The sequence below is a fragment of the Kogia breviceps genome, chromosome 4, assembly GCF_026419965.1.
Source record: "Kogia breviceps isolate mKogBre1 chromosome 4, mKogBre1 haplotype 1, whole genome shotgun sequence".
NCBI lineage: Eukaryota > Metazoa > Chordata > Mammalia > Artiodactyla > Physeteridae > Kogia > Kogia breviceps.
In genome coordinates this window covers 47,605,307-47,628,720 of record NC_081313.1, presented here as the reverse complement: position 1 = coordinate 47,628,720, position 23,414 = coordinate 47,605,307, and the positions used below count along the sequence as shown (strand labels likewise).

The window sequence follows — 23,414 nt, the reverse complement described above, 5'->3', positions numbered from 1 at the left end:
GGGCCCCACACAGCAATGGCGCAGCCGGAAACTGGCCCCTCGACTTCCTCAGGCCGGATCCAGGCAAGGGCCGGCCTGTGGGCGGGCCGGGAGAGCCCCGGCTTCCGCCTTCCTGCTTCCGGCCTGGAGGTTAGTTGGGAGTTGGGGGTCCGAACCCAACGTCTCGGGCACGACGTAGGGGAGGCCGGTGGTGGCCGCAGCCGCAGTTTTGCCCCCGTGCCCGGCGGAGGTGGCCACGGCGCCGACGGCCGAAGGTGTGGCGGGGACGACCCCTGATTCCCGGGGGCCGCCCATTGTGCGAGCCCCGCCGGGCCCGCGCTCGCCGAGGTAGAGGGTCTGGGGAGCGTGGCCCCAGGGGCGGGCGGCCGGGTGCGGTGAGGAAGCAAGGGTGAGCGAGGAAAACACAAGGAAGGAGGGGAAGTGCGGACGGCTGTGAGGTGCCATCAGCTGCAGGTTTAGGCGCCGCGCGGGTCTGGTCCGGAGATCAAGCCCGGCCGATCCTTCTCGGAAGGAAGAAAATATTCCTTGGAGTGTGGGAGGCGCGTGTGCTTGGGGTCCGAAATTGAGGTGCGTGGGAGGTGTGTGTCCTGTGGACGGTAACTCCTTTCTCTGTGTTAATGGCTAAAACTCGGCCATAACCGGGTCCTTCACTTCCGCTTTACTCTTTATTGCAAAGTTCTTTTGCTCATCTCTGAATCTTGCATTAGTTAATTCATTACTGGGCTGGAGAAGCTGAAGAAACAGATGGATATCCGTAGAGCCTAGGCTCGACTGTGTGGGTGGGAGCCTACGAATGGGGGGAGAGGCTAGGATATTTAACGATATCTTAGGCACTTTAAGTATCTTCAGTTGAAAATACGAAGAAGTTGTGATAGGATATAATTAAAACCAGTCATTGTAGTTTTATGTAGGTGATGGGATTGTGGGTGATATATATTTTCTTTTGCTTATCTCTGGGTTTTCTGTAAAGAACACAAACTGTATAATAGGGAGACCAAAAAAAAAAAACCTTTTAAGGGTAAAGCGGTGTTTGATTTTGCGATCGTATACCTAACCCTATAAACAAATAATTGACTTTTTTAGTATAAAAAGTTCAAGATCTGGGAATGGATATGCTGTAACGTATCAGTGAACTAACTTATTATATGTTAGTGAACTTCATAAATAATTTTATTTTTGAAGTAATTTAGTAAAATATTTGATATCCAGTAACGAGGATTTTCTTACAGGGCATTTACCATTGTGTAATTATTTCTTTCTTAAAATTAGAAAGCAATAGATATTAAATGTATTTAATGTGCCAGGCGATTTTACATGTCATTTATAGGTTGCATATAGAGAATTTAGAAATTTTCCATTTAAAATTGTATTATAATTATCCCTTAAAGTTGACTTTTAACGTTTTTCTTTTGTCTATTCTTTTCAACCCAACCAGTATATAGAATTTAAGCATTCTCTCAGAAGTGTCTGGTAGAGCTAAAGAAGACAACCAACCAAGGGTCATCTGAAATTGTGATTGGCCAATAATCCCAGGACAAAGTTAGAGATCACTACTCAAGCATAAGGTAGATGATTTTTAAAATCCCAGCTGAAATTTTAAGTGACTGTATATACACCCGTTACTACCCAGGTATTCTAATTCTCCACTTTGAATAGAGATCGACACAAACATGAAGGTTGAAAAGCCTCTGGGCAAAATAGAAAATGTCACTCAAATCCACAACATCCTCATTTGCCAGATGGCCCTCCCTTACCAACTCAAAACGGAACAAAATGCATGGCACCTGTAATGGTTAATTTTCTCATCTATTAAAGTTGTTCTCATTTACTAAATTATGTTCTCATTTACTAAATTATGTCCTCAAATAGGAGTCCTCAAAGCTGAAAGAGGGCATAAAATAGCATGTCACCTTTTGCTTATATCTCTTGCATATGAATGGATATTATGGTTCTCTTACTCTCTTCATTCCTGGAAACAGCCATCCATTACCTCCCTTTCTCCAGGCATTTCACATATTCTGTGGCTTTCAAATAGCAAATTTGATGATTGTACTTTTGTAAATTAGCACTTAATAGTACTAAGGCTATGTAAAAAAATGACATAGTGGGATTCAGCTGTTTCCTGGAATGAGCACATAAAAGTCAAAATTCTTTTAACTCTGCTGCTAAATAAAGTTTGTCTTGAATATAGGAGGCATATGAGAATGCCTAGTCCTTATGAAAGATTCCACATGTTTTTTTTTCCTTTTATCTTCTATAGCTTCACATCTTTTAATTTTTATTTATTTATTTATTTTTTTGCGGTACGCGCGAGCCTCTCACTGTTGTGGCCTCTCCCGTTGCGGAGCACAGGCTCCAGAAGCACAGGCTCAGCGGCCATGGCTCACGGGCCCAGCCGCTCCGTGGCTTGTGGGATCTTCCCGGACCGGGGCACCAACCCCTGTCCCCTGCATCGGCAGGCGGGCTCTCAATCCTGTGCACCACCAGGGAAGCCCTAGCTTCACATCTTTTAAGTGTCACTCTTCTGGTTGTCCTAGGTGAATTATTTTTTCTTACTAGAAATATTAGTCCTTATTAAAATAGTACTAATTAGTACTTTTTAAAAACAACCAACCATTGAGTGATAATGGAATTCTGAGTTAACTGATTGTATGGGGTACCTTTTTCAAAATTTGATTAACCACAGTCTTTTCTCTTGTTGTCTCTCCCCCCACCCCCTGCTTTCCTAAGGCCTCTACAAAGATGTTTGATATAAAGGCTTGGGCTGAGTATGTTGTGGAATGGGCTGCAAAGGACCCATATGGCTTCCTTACAACAGTTATTCTGGCCCTAACTCCATTGTTTCTAGCAAGTGCTGTACTGTCTTGGAAATTGGCCAAGATGATTGAGGCCAGGGAAAAGGAGCAAAAGAAGAAACAAAAACGTCAAGAAAATATTGCAAAAGCTAAACGACTAAAAAAGGATTGAAGGAATGAACAGGCTCTGCAACCAGAGGAAAATCATCTGGAAAATTATGCAGCTTTGGAAGGACCCATTAAGGTTTCTTTTCAGATCTTATGACAGTATTATTTAGTAAACGAAGTCTGAGCATGTGGAAGAATCATGTTAGTTCTCACCTGTATTATAGCAACTTTTAGGCTTCGGTGTAGAAGTCTGTTGACAGTTACTGTAAATTGGCATTTATTGTGCTACAGATTCTTTATAACTGACTTAGTCATTTGCCTTTTTGCAGCATATGTACTAAAGTGAAAACATCCTGTGGAGAAAAATTGCTTTAGATTATGGACTCTATTCAAATAATGGCTTAAAATGGGGTCCTGTTCTGGACAAAGGAGATTAAGAATGTAAAAATCAGAATTGTCCTGAGGTGGAAAGCATGCTTTGGCTTAAAAGAGATACAGTGTATTAATCACATCTTTTATCATTATTACTTATTTCTTGAAATAGAATCATTTCTGGCTTCTTCAAAGCAAAGTATTATTCAACGAGTACTTCTGTTTTCTGTATTTTTCTCATTTTAGCTTTTGAGATACTGGTAATTACCAGACTTTCTGCATTTTAAAAAATCTAATTTTATAAAGAATTCTCTTATTATCTTGACCATGTAGAATACCACTTACTGGATATAACAATTTTTGTACTTATGAACACTGCCATTTTCTTAGAGATGACTTGAGTAGAGTAACACTATGATTTAAAGCTTGGAGTAAAAATGCCAAACCTTGTAGTACCTTGGAACCAGTTAATTCTCTCTTGTGCTATAAGTAGAAATGTGAAGTAGTTAAAATGTCTTATCAAATAATTTGCTGATTATATAATACCACTTTTGTTTTTCATTCCATTCTTTTAATTCATGTGGTAGTGATGTCCTTTACTTTTTTGATCAAACAGGTTCATGGTGAAAATTAAAATTCAAATCTCTTTTAAGGAACTTTTAAAGCGTAACAGTTAAGTCATATTTCATAAATGGTAAAGAAAGGTTTAACAGTTGGAAAAATTTTGTTTAGCATAGTATTAATTGGGTGAAAAAGGTGTAAATCATGTCAAAATTATAATGTGTTATAGTTAGAAATAAAGGGCTGAAGGATATTTCCTTTAGTTAAGTAGTATAACTGGAACTTTTTTTTACTCTTTAACATGGCTTTTATAAATGCATGGTTAATAATTTTACTTGTTGTCAGTAATTAATAGCTTATTAATGTTTTCTTCACCCCTGATAATGAATCTTAAATTACAAAAAAATTGTCTAAAAGCTTTAACTTAAAAATGAAACTAGATATTGAAATAAATTTGATACGTTTTTATAAAGAGGTCCTGGGCTTTTTTTTTTGTGGGGGGAGGAGTAATAATTCAAGTTAAATATGTTATAGAAGTTAGACTTTTCAGAGGGTTACAAATTTCATTTATAGGTAAGCATGCAGTTGACCCCTGAACACCACCCTGGGCTTTGTTTTTTTTTTTTGTGGGGTTAGGAGCATGAGTCCTCTCTTGTAGTTGAAAATCCCTGTATAATTTATAGTGGACCCTCCCTATACATTGTTCCTTCTTATATGCAGGTCCTCCATATCTGCAGTTCCAAGGTCCCTCTGTACCCACAGTTCTTCATCCGTGGATTCAACCAACCCTGGATCATGTAGTATTGTAGTATTTACCACTAAAAACAACTGTGTATAAGTGACCCCACACAGTTCAAACCCATGTTGTTCAAGGGTCAACTGTACTTGTAAAAGTTGAGAGCAATGTTTCTCATATATGAGAACCTAAGGACCTCTGAGAATGTTTATGGACTGGTTGAACAATACTTATTACTGTTATTTTAGGTTGTCAGTTCCTACTTGGTGTCAGTGTGATCAACACATTGCAGCTCCAAGCACTGAAATAATCAGTTTTTTTTGTTGTTTTGTTTTTTTTGCGGTACGCGTGGCCTCTCACTGCCGTGGCCTCTCCCGCCGCGGAGCACAGGCTCCAGACGCTCAGGCTCAGTGGCCATGGCTCACGGGCCCAGCCGCTCCGCGTCATGTGGGATCCTCCCGGACCGGGGCACGAACCTGTGTTTCCTGCATCGGCAGGCAGACTCTCAACCACTGCGCCACCAGGGAAGCCCAATAATTCAGTGTTTAATTACAAATCAGTTATTCAGATGATCTAGGATATGCTTTTTATATTGTCATTGAAATTTAAACAAAACAGTTATCCACTATAGCTATGGTTTCATTGTTCATTGTGACAATTTAAAGGTATTTAACTAAAATAGGTTTTTCTATAGTCCCTGTTAGTCTTGATACAATTTTGTATTTGTTTGACATAGGCCATTTATTGTTTCTTCAGCTTTTCCCAAAATTTATGGAGCCTTTTTATACATTTGAAATCAAGGTTTTATAATATGTGTCTATATGTTTGTGTGTGTTGGGGGGTGGTGTAAATTAGAGACTATAGAGCTTCCTCAGTTTAAAATGGATTACATCCTGATAAACCCATTACAAGCTGAAAATAATTTACTGAATAATGTACTGAAAGTGAAAAACAGAATGGTTGTGTGGGTATCGGTTGTTTACTTGTGATTGCATGGCTGACTGGGAGCTGTGGCTCCCTGCCACTGCCCAGCATCACAAGTGTCCTACTGCACACTGCTAGCCCGAGAAAAGATTAAAACTCAACGTTTCTGTTGAATGTGAATGTGTATCATAAAGTTGAAAAATTTAGTTGGGGACTGTGTATTATGAGGTTTGAGAGTCTTCAGAAAAATCAATCTTTTATTGTAACATATTGTTACGGTTACAAGAATCCCATTTACTGTTACCCAGGATAATTCTTTTTAAAACTGCCTACCGGGCTTCCCTGGTGGCGCGGTGGTTGGGGGTCCGCCTGCCGATGCAGGGGACACGGGTTCATGCCCCGGTCCGGGAAGATCCCACATGCCGCGGAGAGGCTGTGCCCGTGAGCCATGGCCGCTGGGCCTGCGCATCCGGAGCCTGTGCTCCGCGAGGGGAGGGGCTGCGGCGGTGAGGGGCCCGCATACCGCAAACAAACAAACAAACAAAAAACTGCCTTATTATGTTGTTTCTGAAGTTCTTAGAACTAATATAATTAGTTACCATTTTATGGCTGGTTTTGAAGGAAAAACAAACAAGCTGCCTATATTTTACATTTTACCACCAAAAAGATTGTGCATCAGAATTTGATCCATAGTGTCCACGTGGTAAACTTCAGCATGGTGTTACTGTATCAGATGTGCAAGGGGATTTTAAACCTATTTCTTGAAATTACAGTGAGCAAACTGGAAATAAGCTTCGGATGCTGCGAGCTAGAAACCCAATGTTGAGATCCACTATAGCTTAACAGCTCGTCACCCATCGTTAGGGGCACTTTATACCTCATCTGGTTTTAAGTTAGAGGAAGTCTGATACCTATTTAGGAATGATTGCTTTCAGGTTTGCAACTGATTATAGGATCACTCTGATTTACTTCATATCTGTAATATATAAGGACAAATTCTGTATTTCTCAAACATTAAAGGGGATTCTGTGTTCAAATACCAAAAGTTTGGGAAACACAAGATAAGACAATTCATTTCTTCATGATTTCTTGGAGTCTTTTAACCTTCTTTGACTATCATAGACTCTCTTCTTTTCCCCCAAAGAACACAAATAGTTTGAGAAAGCCTAGTCTAAATGAATTCAGGTTACATTTTAGATAGTGTGGTTAATGAGAAAGCATTTAAAAAGTCAATATGGTGGTATTGGGTCAAGGCTGATGAAATTAGGAAGTAAATGAGAGCCAGAAATCTGTTAGTAAAAATGGAATTCAAAAGGATAACATAATGGGGAAAAAATTATTTCCTCCATTTTTTTTGATTTTTAACTTCAGATATCCAAGCATAGCTAATAGCCTAGATTTATATGGTTAAACCCCAAAGGCAACGCATGTATACCTGAGCAGTTTGTATAATAAGGGCTTTGGGGGAAAAAAATGCTATATGCATGTATAGCAGAGGCATAGGAAGTCAGGAAGGATTTATCTGAGAGTACTTAAGGTATGTATGACACTTTAATTATTATTATTTTTAATTAATTTATTTTTGGCTGTGTTGGGTCTGTTGCTGTGCGTGGGCTCTCTAGTTTCAGTGAGCAGGGGCTACTCTTAGTTGCAGAGCGTGGGCTTCTCATTGTCGTGGTTTCTCTTGTTGCGAAGCACGGGATCTAGGCTTGCAGGCTTCAGTAGGTGTGGCACATGGGCTCAGTAGTTGTGGCTCTAGGGGCTCTAGGGCTCAGGCTCAGTAGTTGTGCATGGGCTTAGTTGCTCCGCAGCATGTGGGATCTTCCTGGACCAGGGTTCGAATCCGTGTCCCTTGCATTGGCAGGCAGATTTTTTTTTTTTTTTTTTTTTTTTTTTTTTTTTTTTGCGGTATGCGGGCCTCTCACTGTTGTGGCCTCTCCCGTTGCAGAGCACAGGCTCCGGACGCGCAGGCCTAGCGGCCATGGCTCACGGGCTTAGTTGCTCCGCGGCATGTGGGATCTTCCCGGACCAGGGCACGAACCCGTGTCCCCTGCATCGGCAGGCGGATTCTCAACCACTGCGCCACCAGGGAAGCCCTGGCAGGCAGATTTTTAACCACTGCGCCACCAGGGAAGCACCACTTTAATTAGTTTAAAATGAACATTTTAACTTTTGAAATTAAAAAAAACTGCATGGGTTTTGGAGTCTGTCTTGAAAAGATGAAGAAAAACATTTTCTTTAAAAAAAACTTGTAAATTCCCCAAATATAACTATTTAAAATATGAAATATGGTGGACAAGTGAATATTTTATGTGAAACTTTGATTCTGCTTTGCATGTGTCTGGCTTAAAAGCCACATATAAAAACAAGGTTGTTTAGAAAGGCAATCTTAATTAGGCCAAATTATAGTTCAGTTTTTATGTAGGACTAAATATTCTCAGAACTCTGTTCTGATACCACCTAACAGTGTAACCAGTCATCCTAAAAATGTTAGTCTTGAGGAAAGGAGTGTGGATGGATTACTACAAAGTTTATTCCCACCTCTCAAAATCACTTTGAAAGTACATACTTTACTAGTAATGGATGGGCCAGTATCATCTTCTTATATAACGTAACTATTGGCTAAGATTTTCTTTTATGTAAAACAGGTATTAAAATGAAAACCATAAAAATTAAAATTAATGTAAATTCTGTCATAAAGATATTTATAAACAGCCTACACAACAAACTTTTGTAAAATATGTATATAGAATACAGTTAATAAGCTGATAGGAACTTGGTAGTAGAAACATTCTATTCTAGCATGTTAGAATTTACAGTTTTTCCTGTAACTCAGTGTTCAAGAACATCTTACTTTACAGTCAATTATACAACAAATTTTATCTCTTTATATTGCCTAATACCTAATTCCTTTTTTGCCTCTTTGGTAAAATGTAATACTACTTTGTAATAATGTAAAGAGACAGAATGATTAACTTGATATTAACAGGGCTGCTGGAACGTTAATATTACCACCCAGGGGCTTTTTTTTGGTCATTTCATAAGTATTATGGTGATTACATTTGATTACTTGTTTTAGTATAACATTTTATAAAGTTGTATTTTTCTGTAGTTTATTTCTTAAGCAATTAAAAATTTTACCTTCTAATATTAAGTAAAAATCTCAGTCTATATTTATTGAGTAGTTGCTACAATGTCAACACTGTTAGAAGACCTCTATATTAGAATTAGAACTCTGTTAGCAACAAAAACTTGGTTGTGCGCTTCAGAAAATGTATGACACTTTTATATATAATCTGTTTTAATGTTGTCATCTGTCTAATTTTCTCCAATACAGAAATCACTGTAATCTCCACTATCAGTGGAATCACATTCTGAGAACTCCACCCTGTTTTCTACTACTTCAAAGTAATTTTTAATCTCACAGAACTACAATTACTTTACCATTTCTCTGTTTACCATCTTTTGAGACTTTTGTGATAGACTGTCTACTTCCATTGGTCCTAATTCCTCCTTTAAAACTCCAACCTCTATCCCACCATAAAATAGCTTTTGTCTCATCTACTCATCAGTATCATAGGGTGTTTTTCATTTATCAAATAAATTTTCTTGGCCTCCACGTGTTTTATCCTTGCCTCCACGTGTTTTATCCAAGTTCATGTTTTTGATTAGTTCTTTAGAATCTTACAGAGTGCCTCTACAGAAATAGCAGTCTTCTCCTTTTATATTTGATTATTTAGGACAGTTCAATATTTACCCTTATCATTTTCTACCAAGATACATTTTGGGTGGTTTCTAAATGATCGTAAGGATCTAAAATGTACTGAGCATTTACAGCTACAAGATACTTCTCAAGGGAGCAACTCAAAGAGGAAAAAAAACTAAGCAAATTCATAAACAGAGAATGATGACTAAATCAAGTGAAGGATTTAAGTCTAAAAGAAGTTAGGTTTCTATAGTTCATAACCTCACACTTCTTATGCATAGTAAAAACAAGTTCTTAAGCTTACTGGAATAGAGAACTATTGTACAGTCAGAAAATACAAAGTAACTTTTTACTTTTACTTGTTAAAATAGTCACATACATCTATAAATGGAATGATTTTACCACAGTGCATTCATTGATTGTGGCTCTTGCCATCTTGTGGCAACCAGGATCCTGGCTGAAAGGTTTTACCAGTGCTGGTGGGAGCCACCGAGGATTCTTCTTTTCCAAAGTACGGAGCGGAGGCATGCCCTTTAATCTGAGTTTGAACTGGTGGAGCCAAGTGTTCCTTGTTGCTCTCTTCTCTGAGGAGTTTTCCTTTTTCATAAAAGTTTTTGGTTTTCATTTTAATTTCTTCTTTATATTTTTCATTCTTCATTATTTCCTGCATGCATATATAAATGGAAGAAATTAAATTCCTAGTTAGAAGAAAACTCAAACTACAGGTTTTATAAAAATAAAATAGCTAATAAAAAATAAAGTACATATATACATGATACTTGCCTTGCATTTAAATAATATATAGATATGTATAGGGTAAGTCTGAAAAAGCTATCTGATTGTATATTGATGTTATTTTGAATTAAACAGCTATGTCCTTGTATACTATAATAAAAAGATGAGAAGGATAATGAAATAGAAATATTTACTACCCAGTAAGTGAAACAAACCACTTAACATGAAATATTACACAACAGCATAAAAGTCACTCTTATCAAAGATTTTCTAAATTTAACCTATTTACTGCCTCAAAAACTAATCAGTAGGGCTTCCCTGATGGCGCACTGGTTGAGAGTCCGCCTGCTGATGCAGGGGACGCGGGTTTGTGCCCGAGTCCGGGAAGATCCCACATGCCGCAGAGCGGCTGGGCCCGTGAGCCATGGCCACTGAGCCTGTGCGTCCGGAGCCTGTGCTCCGCAACGGGAGAGGCCACAACAGTGAGAGACCCGCATACCGCAAAAAAAAAAAAAAAAAAAAAAAAAACCCACTAATCAGTGACTTGTACTTTCTCTTGGAGATGAAGTGAAGGTGAGAGGGCCTCAGAAAGATGCTCCTGCCAGTCTTCTCTCTGTGGGACTTAAAGCATGGTTGCTAAGGCCACCCTCTATAGCGCCAGGACCAAGTCCCATCTATTTCCCTTTCACCTCTGGAGTGGTATGGCAGTGGAGGACAGAAACGGAATCACAGTTCAGCAAGCCTTAGACACCACTTCCAGAGAGGCACTTTGCTATTGGAAATGTTTCCTCAAATCAGTGCAAGCAATTTGTGCAATGCAGTTTTGTCACTCAGATTTGCTATTCTATTTGTAAGGATCTATACCCTGGAACAACAATGAATCTATTACTGTATTTCATTGAATACAAGACCATCAAATTTAAGATACGTTGCTGTTATATGTACCACTAAAAAAGGCAAACTCCTTCACACATCCTGATTTCAGAGATGTTAAAATTTGAAGATATGCATCTTAAAAACAGATGAAATAGTAATTAACTCTTTTACCTTTATTGATTCCTTCTTCCTCTTCTAAATTATTTCTAAATGAGTGAAAAAAAAATTTTTTTTTTTTTTTGGCTGCACATCACAGCTTGCGGGATCTTAGCTCCCCCACCAAGGACTGAATGGGCACCCTCGGCATTGAAAGGGCAGAGTCCTAACCACTGGACTGCCGGGGAATTCCCTGGGTGAAATTTTTAAATGTTCTTTTTGCTTATCTGTATTTTCTGATTTTTCTTTAAGAATATATTTGTTATTTATAATATGAATGTTAACATAACTAATATCTGACAACTGACAAAAACAAATTCTCCCAAGTTATTTTAAAATTTCAACATTAAAAAAATGACACATCTGGGACTTCCCTGGTGGCACAGTGGTTAAGAATCCACCTGCCAATGCAGGGGACACGGGTTCAAGCCCTGGTCCAGGAAGATCCCACATGCCGCAGAGCAACTAAACCCGCCTGCCATAACTATTGAGCCTGCACTCTAGAGCCCGCGTGCCACAACTGCTGAAGCACGCGCGCCTAGAGCCCGTGCTCCGCAACAAGAGAAGCCACCGCAATGAGAAGCCTGCACACTGCAATGAAGAGTAGCCCCCGCTCGCCGCAACTAGAGAAAGCCCGAGAGCAGCAGCGAAGACCCAATGCAGCCAAAAATAAATAAATGTATTTTAAAAAATGGTTCCTTTTAAAAAAATGACACATCTGGTTATTTAAATATATGATGCAATCTTTCTGTTTCTAACGTGAATTTCAAGCAATAATAGTTCTCCAAAAAGGTAAACACTGATATTTAAAATAATGGTCTATACTTACAGGAAAAGATTTGAGGAGATTGTAGTATTACAGACTTTTAGACACAAAGAAGGGCCCATCTAATGAAACCTCTCCTAAAGCAAACATGTGAGGGAAGGCATATTTATAAATATTCTTGTAATTTCTATAACAGATCAATTCCCTATGAGTAATTTAATAACCACAGTAACTATGAGTTTAGGGACAGCTGCTATGAGTGAGGGTGAGAGTCAGGCTTTGCCTTTCATATACCCTGTAGAATTCTCAGGTGGGGTGACCATATGTCACAAAAGAAATACCTCAAAATGATACTGGAAATAATGGAAGTAGGTGGAAATATTTTTCAGTCTGAGGCCATCTCATATTCACTTCATCTCCAGACCCTTCAAGACCCTCATGAACTGGTGTGTCAGCCCAGAGGCTCTTTCTCCCGAGCAGAATGAAAGGTTCAGGAGGGTTGAACTTGCACTAGTAGCCCACCACAGGGAGCAAGACACTACTGAGAAGCTGGTATAAGGCTTGCTTGGCTTGATATAAGAGCATCATCAGTCACGTTGCCTTTAGGGATTTCAGCTCTACTGTTGCAGTCTTACAGCTGGTGCAAGCCTATGCCTTCTGCATACAAGGAAACAGGGCAGAGAGCTGTTCTTTCTTTTTTCCTGCCTTCATATAATTCCTCTTTACTCAACATTACCCTGCCAAGTAGCTTCTTTCTTATAACAGCTATTTAGGCCAATAAAAAGCCAATCTGAATATGTTAATTATTTTAATATGAAGATTAAAGATTTTGGAGTTGAAAAACATGGAGACTATAGATTTTCCTAGAAAAGAATTTGTCTTTTTTTTTTAACTAATGGTTACCAGACTCCTGCCAACAGCTTCCAGAAAAATTACACAGAACATAAATCATTTGTGAAAGGAAATCTAGTTTTGTAAATATTTGGAATAGATAAAATGAAAGTAGTTAGGTGGAAAAAACAGGAATTTGTAGACTAGAAGAGGAACAGAAGTAATTCTGTAACAAAGCCTATTTCATAGCAGAAATTACTATAAAGCAAGGATTTTTCCCTGACATTATTTCCTTGGAAACATATCACCTTAAGGTCTCAATATGTTTATCAATAAAAACATTGTTTCAGCATTTTAGGGATAAACCAAGGGTAAGTAGGTCTTCACATAAATGTTTATATGTTTAAAGCAAATATTTATCCTTTTGCATACCACTTTTCTCCCTGTCAGTATTCTTTCACATTAAAAAAAAATAGTTGTATGGATTTTATCACTTGCATTATACCATGACTTACTTAATGTCTAACCCTATTTTTGTTTCCAATATATCACTTTTTCATTAAAAAAAATAGAACTCTGATGACTATCCACATAGATAGTTCTTTGACCCAAACACATAGTTGCAATCCCAAATCTACCTTTTACTATCTGTAACAGTATCTGTAAAGTCAGTTAACTTTGTTCAGTCTCAGTTTCTTTATCTGAAAATGGGAGTACAGTAACCATGTATATATAAAATTTACATCTCAAACACTCATATGCATACTGTTCACATTGTTAGACCTTCTGAAAGTTTGCAGTTAAAAACATGGGCTTTGAAGCAAGACTAACTGCATATAAATCTCAGTTTTGCCATTTACTAGCTGTGACCCTGTTAATGTTGCTTAACCTCTCTGTGTCTCAGTCTCCTTGTGTAAAATGGAGATTACAGTACTGCCTTCTTCTATGGGCTGTTGTAAAGACTGGGAAAGAACTGGCTATTGAGCAGTAATAGTACAACAGAAGATGTTACAGGTGGATTTTTAAATAGTGATTGTTTATTCAATAAACAATTCAATTCACCTGAACAAAACTTAAAAATAAAGCCTCCAAGTTTGGACTGATTCACGTGTAAACTAATATACTCAAAACAAAAAAACCAAAACCCTCAACATTTTTAAAAGGAAGACAACGAAACACAGTCAGTAAACAATATACTATTTCAATGTTTATCATCCAATCAAGAAGTGAAGAAGGAAAGTGTGATCCAAAACCAGTCAAAAGAAAAGTGATAGAAATTATGAAATTAATAGATAAGGACTTTATCACAGCTACTATAAATATGTTCAAAAACTTAAAAGAAAAATTAACATAAAGAGAATAAAAGTAGATACATTTAAAAAGAACCAAATGGAACTTCTAGAGGTGAAAAATACAATACATTAAATAAAAAATGTAATGGATATGCTTAACAGCAGATTAGACTCTGCAGAAGAAAAGAAAAATGAATCTGGGGCTTCCCTGGTGGCGCAGTGGTTGAGAGTCCGCCTGCCGATGCAGGGGACGTGGGTTCGTGCCCCGGTCTGGGAGGATCCCACATGCCGCGGAGCGGCTGGGCCCGTGAGCCGTGGCCGCTGGGCCTGCGCGTCCGGAGCCCGTGCTCCGCAATGGGAGAGGCCACAACAGTGAGAGGCCCGCGTATCACAAAAAAAAAAAAAAAAAAAAAAAAAAAAAGAATCTGAAAACAAGGCAATGGAAACTATCCAAACTGAAGCAAAAGAGAGAGAAAATAGCTTAAAAACTGAACCAGAGCCTCAGTGAGCTGTGGGGCAATATTAGGCAGTCTCACATACATGTAACTGGAATCACAGAAAGAGAAGAAAGAGGAAGGAGAAAAAATAATGACTAAAAAATATATCAAATAGATAAACATATAAATCTACATATCCAAGAAACTAAAAAAAACTCCAAGTAGGAAAAATACAAAACCAAAGCATATCAAAACCAAATTGCTAAAAACTAATGATAAAAGAGAAAATCTTAAAATAACCTACAAAAGAAAGACATTTATGAGACAAAGGTAAATACTATTGAGTTCTCATCAGAAACAATGCAAGGTACAAAATAATGGAATGACTTTAATACACTAAAAGAAAATAAAAACTGTCAATTTAGAATCCTATATCCAGTGGAAACATCCTTTAAAAATGAAGGCATAATGACATTTTCAGACAAAAAAAAAAAATAGATGTTTTTTGTCACAAGCAAACCTCTATTACAAGGACATTAAAGGAAGTATTAAATATGTTAGGTTGAAAAGATGATACAATATGGAAACTTGAATCTACATAAAGGAATGAATAGTGCCAAAAATATCAGAATGAAGGACTTCATTGCAGGGAAAAATGTTAGACTTTGGGACACTCTGCTAGGTACACAATGTCCTTTGATTTTATTTCTACCCACTCCCAGCTCCTTGAGCCCATGAGGAGCTTCATCACATTGTGCACTGAAACTACTGCTATAGATTTTGAGGGTTATCATCACTGTACCCCCACCAGAAGGACTTCTCAAGCTTTGCAAAGATGTCAGTTACCACTAAACAGAGGAGAAGTATAGCCTGAAATGCAAGAGGACTATTGTGACCATATGCAGCCCTCAGATTAATAGTACTACCTGGGAGACAGATGATGCCTCATTCCCTCCCTACTCCCACCTGACAAAGAGCCTTTGCCCACCAAACCTTCCATGTCTTGCACCACTGTCCTGGCTTCCCTGGCCTGGGATTTGAAGCAGTATGTCAACAATGGCCCTTCTCCACTGAAGCTGAATCTGGTGGGGTGGACAATCAGAAAGTCATGCATGAGGTTAACTCGTTTCTGAGACGGTCACATCAAAGAGTGAAGTACTGAAGGGTATCATTCTCAACCAGTCTCAGGGAAGAAGAGAAACAAACCATACTGACAATAGAGAAGGCACAAGCTGTACCAAAATCTGATATTTCAGAACTTTTCCTAAGTATATTGTTTATGAATGACTATTGTTCTGTGACAATCTCTCTCATTTCAACAGGCACCAGGGGTGTTTAGTTGGAGCAAATTAGCTTAGGCTTGAGTTGTTTACAGAGCCTTAATATTGGAAAAATAGACAAACTCAGTTGTGAAAAGTATTGTGTTATATGTTTGAATTTATATATTTTTCTATGTCAAATTATAAATTACCATTGTTTGTGAAGGATTACATTGAAAAAAGATTTTTAAAAAAAGCTCTGGATGCCTTTAACAAGCTTAACCCTGTTTTTGTAGTTTAGACAAGTTAATGGTTATTTATTGTGCACTATTTATTAATTCAGGGATGAGAACTCAAGACCCCAAAAGGTTGCAGCTCAAGTCCTTTTCAGTGCCACTTCTTTGCTAACAGCCCTGCTTAAGAGCCCTTTTGGTAGCTGTCCTGTTGTTGTACTACATGTTGCAAATTGCTAAGTGTGGTAATTACAAAAGTATTTATAAAGTTTTTTTTTTTTAAACTAATAAAATACAGACAAAAATTAAAGCTTGAAAATGCAGTCTTCAAACATGTTGACTCAAAGATGTTAGGAATTATATTATCCCACTGTAATCACATAGTCCCTTATGTGAAAATCTAGTACACATGACTTTTCCAAAATGGTGAAGAAATCAGCTCTAATATACAGTTATAGCTGCGGGAGGTACTATAACAGATCTGGATACTTGGAGGTGAAACAAACGGCAGAATAGGACTAGAGGTCTTTGTGATGATGCTTGTGAGAGATAAAGGACACTGAGGCAATGCAAACTTGAACCTTGGAACCGTACTCTAGCATCTGAGAGAAGAGAGAGAGAGCTGTCCACAAGTGCTCTCCGATGAAGTCATCTTGACTGGAAGAAAATTTAATTACTCAGTGAGTACTGGAAAAAGAAAAGGACTGAGAAATATCTGAGTGAGTTACAACAGTTTCCCAAAGATTTTTCTGTCTCAGGTATCCAAGTCATTCTGCATCTCTGGGGCCACACTTGGACAAGAGGTGAAGGACTGAACAATTCTGAGTCTACGCTATTAAACGGAATTGAGTATTTGGATATAGATCTAAGCATACATACAACAGCATTTAGGAATATCTATTATTATACATATACCTTGTGGACAAGGGCAGATAAATAAAAATTAAAAATTACCCATCACTAATAATTTATGTAAAGTATGACTAGTATTTTTAAATTTAGTGTGCTTATTTGTATGTGCCAAATGTATGTATAAATAAAAAAGAAAAATGGTTTTCATGACATAATTCAGGAGCTCAATCCCCTAACCCTGTTTCTCTCTTTAGAGTCTCAGCCTAATAAAGCAAAAATTCTTCTGTCAAGGAATATTTCAGTAATACACTCTATGTACATATATATGATGGTGTGATATTCATGTTAAAGATAAAATTCCACAATAGACTTCAAAATTATTTTATAATTTTTATACAGATAGACTTGGAAATGGAACAGAGCTAATGGTCAGTTCTTTATTAGGGAATTATAAAGTTTGTTCTAAAAGTGCTATGAACCCAACTAGGAAAAATGGCAGGCAGAATACAGTTATACATAACAACCCATTTCTTCTTTGAGAGTCTGGCTCCACACTCCTCTGGAGTTTGGTATTTATAAATGGTCTCCATTTGGTTTCAAGTACTTGTGAATTCCACGTATACCATATATAACTACGTTCAAACTTAAGTACAAAAGAAATCCCAAGATAAAAAAATCTAAATACAGTTTAAAGTAAATTCAACAGTGCTTCATTGTTAGAAAGTTACCATATTCAAAAGCAAGTAAAGACTTAAGAGTCAGTCTTAATGGATATTGATAAAATTGCCCATGTCACTAAATTCTTTTTTAGCTTTCTACGGGAACAAAACCATGGCCATTTCATAATGATCCAGTTATATTACATACAAAAAACAGGAACCTAAATTTTTTTGAAGTTTTAGTTTAAAATTATAAATTAGCAATACATTTGTGGCAAAAGCTTAGTGTAAATATATCTTTAATAACTACTGGATGTAGATATATACTTTTCAAAGTACACATAAGATAAAAATACAATGAAAGTTTTGGTCTTAGAAACAGATCAACTTTCTAAAATATTTAAATTACTAAATACATTCTCCCCTACCCATACATTTTCACCTCTCACTAGACCATGTGATATACATAATATAAATATATTTGACTTTGACAGCCCCATTTTCTTTCCATAATTTAAACTATACATACTAATGAATAACTTTTATTTTAATCAACATTAAAAATTTTAAAGTATGACTACACTGCTTTTGAGTCTATTTAAAAATATTTTTGAAGAATACAAAAAGATTGAGTAAATAGATTTAAGTGAAGACTTGACATAAAGTATGGTACAGGTCCTCAAACCTTAGAGACATGGTTACTGTAACATGGTCTCCGCCAGAAAGTAGCCTCCCAGTATATGCCACATACTCCACCCAGCAATCAACATGATTATAATGGGAATTTGATTTGTAACTGTTTCAAAATGTTCTAAGATGAATATTCTTTTAACAGTGTCAACTTTATAACATACCAAGAAACAATTTAGACCTAACAATAGCAGTAGCAATGCCTAAGCTTGAAAATATTGCCAAATTGTTTAATTAAACTACATTTTCTAGTTCTACAAGTTGAACTGCCAGGGTGAAATAGTAAGTTATTATATCACCCTTTTTCAATGTATGAAAGAGAGAAGAGAAAAAAAGAGGGGAGGTTATGAGGTCACCAAAATGTTATGAGATCACCAAAAGGTACTCTGTGCTCAGACCAGAGGCGATGCCTGCTCGATTAATAATCAAAAATGAATTTAATCTTGCCTGGATGGGAGTAGAAGCCAAAATGGTAAATAAATGACAGAGCGTAGGTTAGTATGATAGCACTGGGTTGCTAGGAAATCTATTAGAATGAAACAACAACCAAGCAAGTTCTGCTTACAGAAGCTGCTCCTGTTATGTGTTCTTGCCAATCACTTGTGTGCCTCTGCCAAGTCAATGTCACCTTTAATTTATTCACATTCAAGTCTGCTGCAAACAGACTTTGATCAATCACAATAATGAAAATGTAGACTGAGTTTTGTTGTTTTGACATGCTTTCTTGAACTTCTCTCCTTCATTTTTTCAAAACACTTCTAATTGTAAGAAGTTGATCTCAATGGTTACTGCTATTTGAGGGAACAATTGTTAAGGTTTGTTTATATTTCTTGCTGGCTAGGAATTTCTGGCATTGAGTTTTCTTTCTTTGAACTTGAGCCAGATTAATTATTAAATCTCAAAATGTCACTAAAATGAACTAATCACAGAGCTCAAGTCATTAATAGTTTTGCAGGTGGTATTTCCCTTAATAAAACAAATGAACTTCCATATATATATTTAAAAAAAGACCTTTGAGCATAAAGACACAATCATGTAATTGAAAAAGGAATTTAGCAGTTAAACATTAATAAAAAAATAATTAGAGTCATTTAATATTCATCCTATTTAGCTGAACTGCCCTGGTGGGAGACAAAGAAAACCTTGCTCCCTTGTGTGAGAAGGGGAAAGACCATAATCCCTGGAAGAGAAGGCAATGTCAGGTCCCCAAGGCTTTCTGGGTATGGACTTTGAGAGTGGGAAAGAAATGGCAGAGAGGCTGGAGCCCTGGAGGAAAAAGAAGGTTCCATCTGTGAATGACTGCTAACATTTATTGATCTGTTATGTGCCAGCTGCTGTAGGGAGAAAAGAGTTCTTCTCTCCTAGGTTGAGAAAGGGAAGTAGAGGAGTTGGGCAAGAAGGTGAGACACAGAGTTAGAGAACCTGCAGCTCTCGCTATACAGAATCTGCCCTAGAGATTCAAAAATGTCATGGCCGGAGGTTTCCCTCCCCAGGACCTAATGCAGGGATACTGTCCCCCGATGAAAGGGACAACAGGACCTGGAGCCCTGAAAGATATACTCATTCATTCATGCATTTTTCATTCAATAAATATATACTGAGCACCTACAGTTCAAGGCCCTGGGGATACAGAGGATAAAACCTGGCTCTGACTCTTATGAAGCTTCATTGTGGGTAGAGAGGTGAGCAAGCAGGTGTAAATTCAACTGGGCATCAGTGGTAGTCGAGGAGCCAGGCTTCCTTTAGGTTTGGTGCCAGGAGAAAAAGAAAGGCTCAGGAGTGTCCCAGCCTAATGGAGACAGGAAAATGAAGAAACAAGGTGGGGTGAGAATACTTACGGGAACTGGTGGGAGGGCAGCCAAATGGTCACTGAGAAATAAGAACAAAGGCAAAAGGAAATCAAGGGCAGAGAAGCAAGGGGCTTCCTAAGGCACTCACCAAGAGACCTCAGCTGGAACCTCTCTTTCACTTTCATTTACATACTCATTTGATATGATTGAGCTTCTACTCTGAGCCAGGCACTGTTATAGATCCACGAGATACAGCAGGGGACACGAGGCAGTTCCTGCTCTCATGAGGCTTAAATTCTAGAACGAAGAGAGAAATGATAAACTAGCGAATATAAGCTAACTGGTAACTGCCTGCTATTGCCATATCCTTCTCATTTAATCAGCCTGCCCTTTGGGTTTACTAAGAAACAGGAAACTCTAAATTGTAAACCAGCAAATGAGTAAACAGATTTCTTTAGCTCTTCTTGAAAGTTCTTTGTTCCCCTCAAAATCACTTTTTTCTATAATAATAAATCTTGAAACAAACACTGAAATTTAAATAAAAATCTATGAAGTCAAAGTGTAAATCACTTACAATTTCATATTCACTGCTGAAAAGTCTGGAGTATATAATTATATAATTTCCCCTATAATACACATACATTTATAATATGAATATATCTCATTTACGGATGCATATTTATAATTATAAATAAGATGTGCATACTGTTTCATAAACTGATTTTTCACTTAATATTTTCCAGATATCTTTTGGTGTCAATATACAGAAGTATATTATCCATTTTTGAAATTAATATATACTTTACTACTTATTCTTTACTATTTTTTACTTTTTTAAGTTAAAGTATGGGTGATTGAAAATATTATATTAGTTTCAGGTGTATAATACAGTGATTTGATATTTTTATGGATTATGTATTCTAATAAAGTTCTTATGAAACATTGAGTATATTCCCTCAATGTGTGATCTGATGTGCATTACATCCTTGTAACTTATTTATTATTTTTTTAAAAATACTGTTCTTATATGTTTATATTATATTAATATATTATATTATATTTCTTTATATTTTAAAATATATTTTATTTATTTATTTAACATTGTTATTGGGGTATAATTGCTTTACAATGGTGTGTTAGTTTCTGCTTTATAACAAAGTGAATCAGTTACACATATACATATGTCTCCATATCTCTTCCTTCTTGCGTTTTCCTCCCTCCCACCCTCCCTATCCCACCCCTCTAGGTGGTCACAAAGCACAGAGCTGATCTCCCTGTGTTATGCGGCTGCTTCTCACTAGCTATCTATTTTACGTTTGGTAGTGTATATATGTCCATGCCACTCTCTCACTTTGTCCCAGCTTACCCTTCCCCCTCCCTGTACCCTCAAGTTCATTCTCTAGTAGGTCTGTATCTTTATTCCCGTCTTGCCCCTAGGTTCTTCCTGACCATTTTTTCTTTTTCTTTTTTGGATTCCATATGTATGTGTTAGCATACAGTATTTTTCTCTTTCTGACTTACTTCACTCTGTATGACAGACTTTAGATCCATCCACCTCACTACAAATAACTCAACTTCGTTTCTTTTTATGGCTGAGTAATATTCCATTGTATATATGTGCCACATCTACTTTATCCATTCATCTGTTGATGGACACTTAGGTTGCTTCCATATCCTGGCTATTGTAAACAGGGCTGCAATGAACATTTTGGTACATGACTCTTTTTGAATTATGCTTTTCTCAGGGTATATGCCCAGTAGTGGGATTGCTGGGTCGTATGGTAGTTCTATTTTTATTTTTTTAAGGAACCTCCATACTGTTCTACATAGTGGCTGTATCAATTTACATTCCCACCAGCAGTGCAAGAGTGTTCCCTTTTCTCCACACCCTCTCCAGCATTTATTGTTTCTAGATTTTTTGATGATAGCCATTCTGACCGGTGTGAGATGATTATCTCATTGTAGTTTGTGTGTGTGTGTGTGTGTGTGTGTGTGTGTGTGTTACGCGGGCCTCTCACTGTTGTGGCCTCTCCCGTTGTGGAGCACAGGCTCTGGACGTGCAGGCTCAGCGGCCATGGCTCACGGGCCCAGCCGCTCTGCGGCAAGTGGGGTCTTCCCAGACCGGGGCATGAACCCGTGTCCCTTGCACTGGCAGGCAGATTCTCAACCACTGTGCCTCCAGGGAAGCCCTCATTGTAGTTTTGATTTGCATTTCTCTAATGATTAATGATGTTGAGCATTCTTTCATGTGTTTGTTGGCAATCTGTATATCTTCTTTGGAGAAATGTCTATTTAGGTCTTCTGCCCATTTTTGGATTGGGTTGTTTGTTTCTTTGTTATTGAGCTGCATGAGTTGCTTATAAATTTTGGAGATTAATCCTTTGTCAGTTGCTTCCTTTGCAACTATTTTCTCCCATTCTGAGGGTTGTCTTTTGGTCTTGTTTATGGTATCCTTGGCTGTGCAAAAGCTTTTAAGTTTCATTAGGTCCCATTTGTTTATTTTTGTTTTTATTTCCATTTCGCTAGGAGGAGGATCTTGCTATGATTTATGTCATAGAGTGTTCTGCCTATGTTTTCCTCTAAGAGTTTGATAGTGTCTGGCCTTATATTTAGGTCTTTAACCCATTTTGAGTTTATTTTTGTGTATGGTGTTAGGAAGTGTGCTAATTTCATACTTTTACATGTACCTGTCCAGTTTTCCCAGCACCACTTATTGAAGAGACTGTCTTTTCTCCATTGTATATTCTTGCCTCCTTTATCAAAGATAAGGTGACCATATGTGTGTGGGTTTATCTCTGGGCTTTCTATCCTGTTCCATTGATCTATATTTCTGTTCTTGTGCCAGTACCATACTGTCTTGATTACTGTAGCTTTGTAGTATAGTGTGAAGTCAGGGAGCCGGATTCCTCCAGCTCCATTTTTCGTTCTCAAGATTGCTTTGGCTATTCGGGGTCTTTGTGTTTCCATACAAATTGTGAAATTTTTTGTTCTAGCTCTGTAAACAATGCCAGTGGTAGTTTGATAGGGATTGCATTGAATCTGTAGATTGCTTTGGGTAGTAGAGTCATTTTCACAATGTTGATTCTTCCAATCCAAGAACATGGTATATCTCTCCATCTATTTGTATCATCTTTAATTTCTTTCATCAGTGTCTTATAGTTTTCTGCATACAAGTCTTTTGTCTCCTTAGGTAGGTTTATTCCTAGATATTTTATTCTTTTTGTTGCAATGGTAAATGGGAGTGTTTTCTTAATTTGACTCTCAGATTTTTCATCATTAGTGTATAAGAATGCCAGAGATTTCTGTGCATTAATTTTGTATCCTGCAACTTTACCAAATTCATTGATTAGCTCTAGTAGTTTTCTGGTAGCATCCTTAGGATTCTCTATGTATAGTATCATGTCATCTGCAAACAGTGACAGCTTTACTTCTTCTTTTCTGATTTAGACTCCTTTTATTTATTTTTCTTCTCTGATTGCTGTGGCTAGAACTTCCAAAACTATGTTGAATAAGAGTGGTGAGAGTGGGCAACCTTGTCTTGTTACTGATCTTAGTGGAAATGGTTTCAGTTTTTCACCACTGAGAACGATGCTGGCTGTGGGTTTGTCATATATGGTCTTTATTATGTGGAGCAAA

At 37.5% G+C, this 23,414-nt stretch overlaps 2 protein-coding genes across 6 annotated transcripts in view; one reads left to right on the top strand and one right to left on the bottom strand.

Moving 5' to 3' along the window:
• Positions 1 to 3: 3 nt before the first annotated feature.
• On the top strand, positions 4 to 4,300 carry SMIM15 (small integral membrane protein 15). Of its 5 annotated transcripts, none has more exons than XM_059060988.2 (3): positions 4 to 129; positions 1,436 to 1,565; positions 2,731 to 4,300. In XM_059060988.2, the coding sequence occupies exon 3, from the start codon at positions 2,743 to 2,745 to the stop codon at positions 2,965 to 2,967; it is 225 nt and encodes a 74-aa protein (XP_058916971.1). In that variant the 5' UTR covers positions 4 to 129; positions 1,436 to 1,565; positions 2,731 to 2,742; the 3' UTR covers positions 2,968 to 4,300. The 5 variants fall into 5 exon arrangements, with proteins under 5 accessions (XP_058916971.1, XP_058916970.1, XP_058916968.1 ...); XM_059060987.2 differs by having other exon boundaries at positions 122 to 578; XM_059060985.2 differs by lacking the exon at positions 4 to 129 and adding an exon at positions 136 to 254.
• A 5,237-nt stretch (positions 4,301 to 9,537) lies between these two features.
• NDUFAF2 (NADH:ubiquinone oxidoreductase complex assembly factor 2) overlaps positions 9,538 to 23,414 on the bottom strand; it is a 182,070-nt gene continuing 168,193 nt past the window's right edge. Inside the window, exon 4 of the mRNA XM_059060989.2 lies at positions 9,538 to 9,866. Within this exon, the coding sequence (XP_058916972.1) occupies positions 9,615 to 9,866 (252 nt within the window). The 3' untranslated portion in view covers positions 9,538 to 9,614. The remainder of the gene's footprint in view (positions 9,867 to 23,414) is intronic.

Coding starts and splice junctions, on each gene's coding strand:
- SMIM15 (XM_059060988.2), top strand. CDS start 2,743: ATGTTTGATATAAAGGCTTGGGCTGAGTATGTTGTGGAATGGGCTGCA.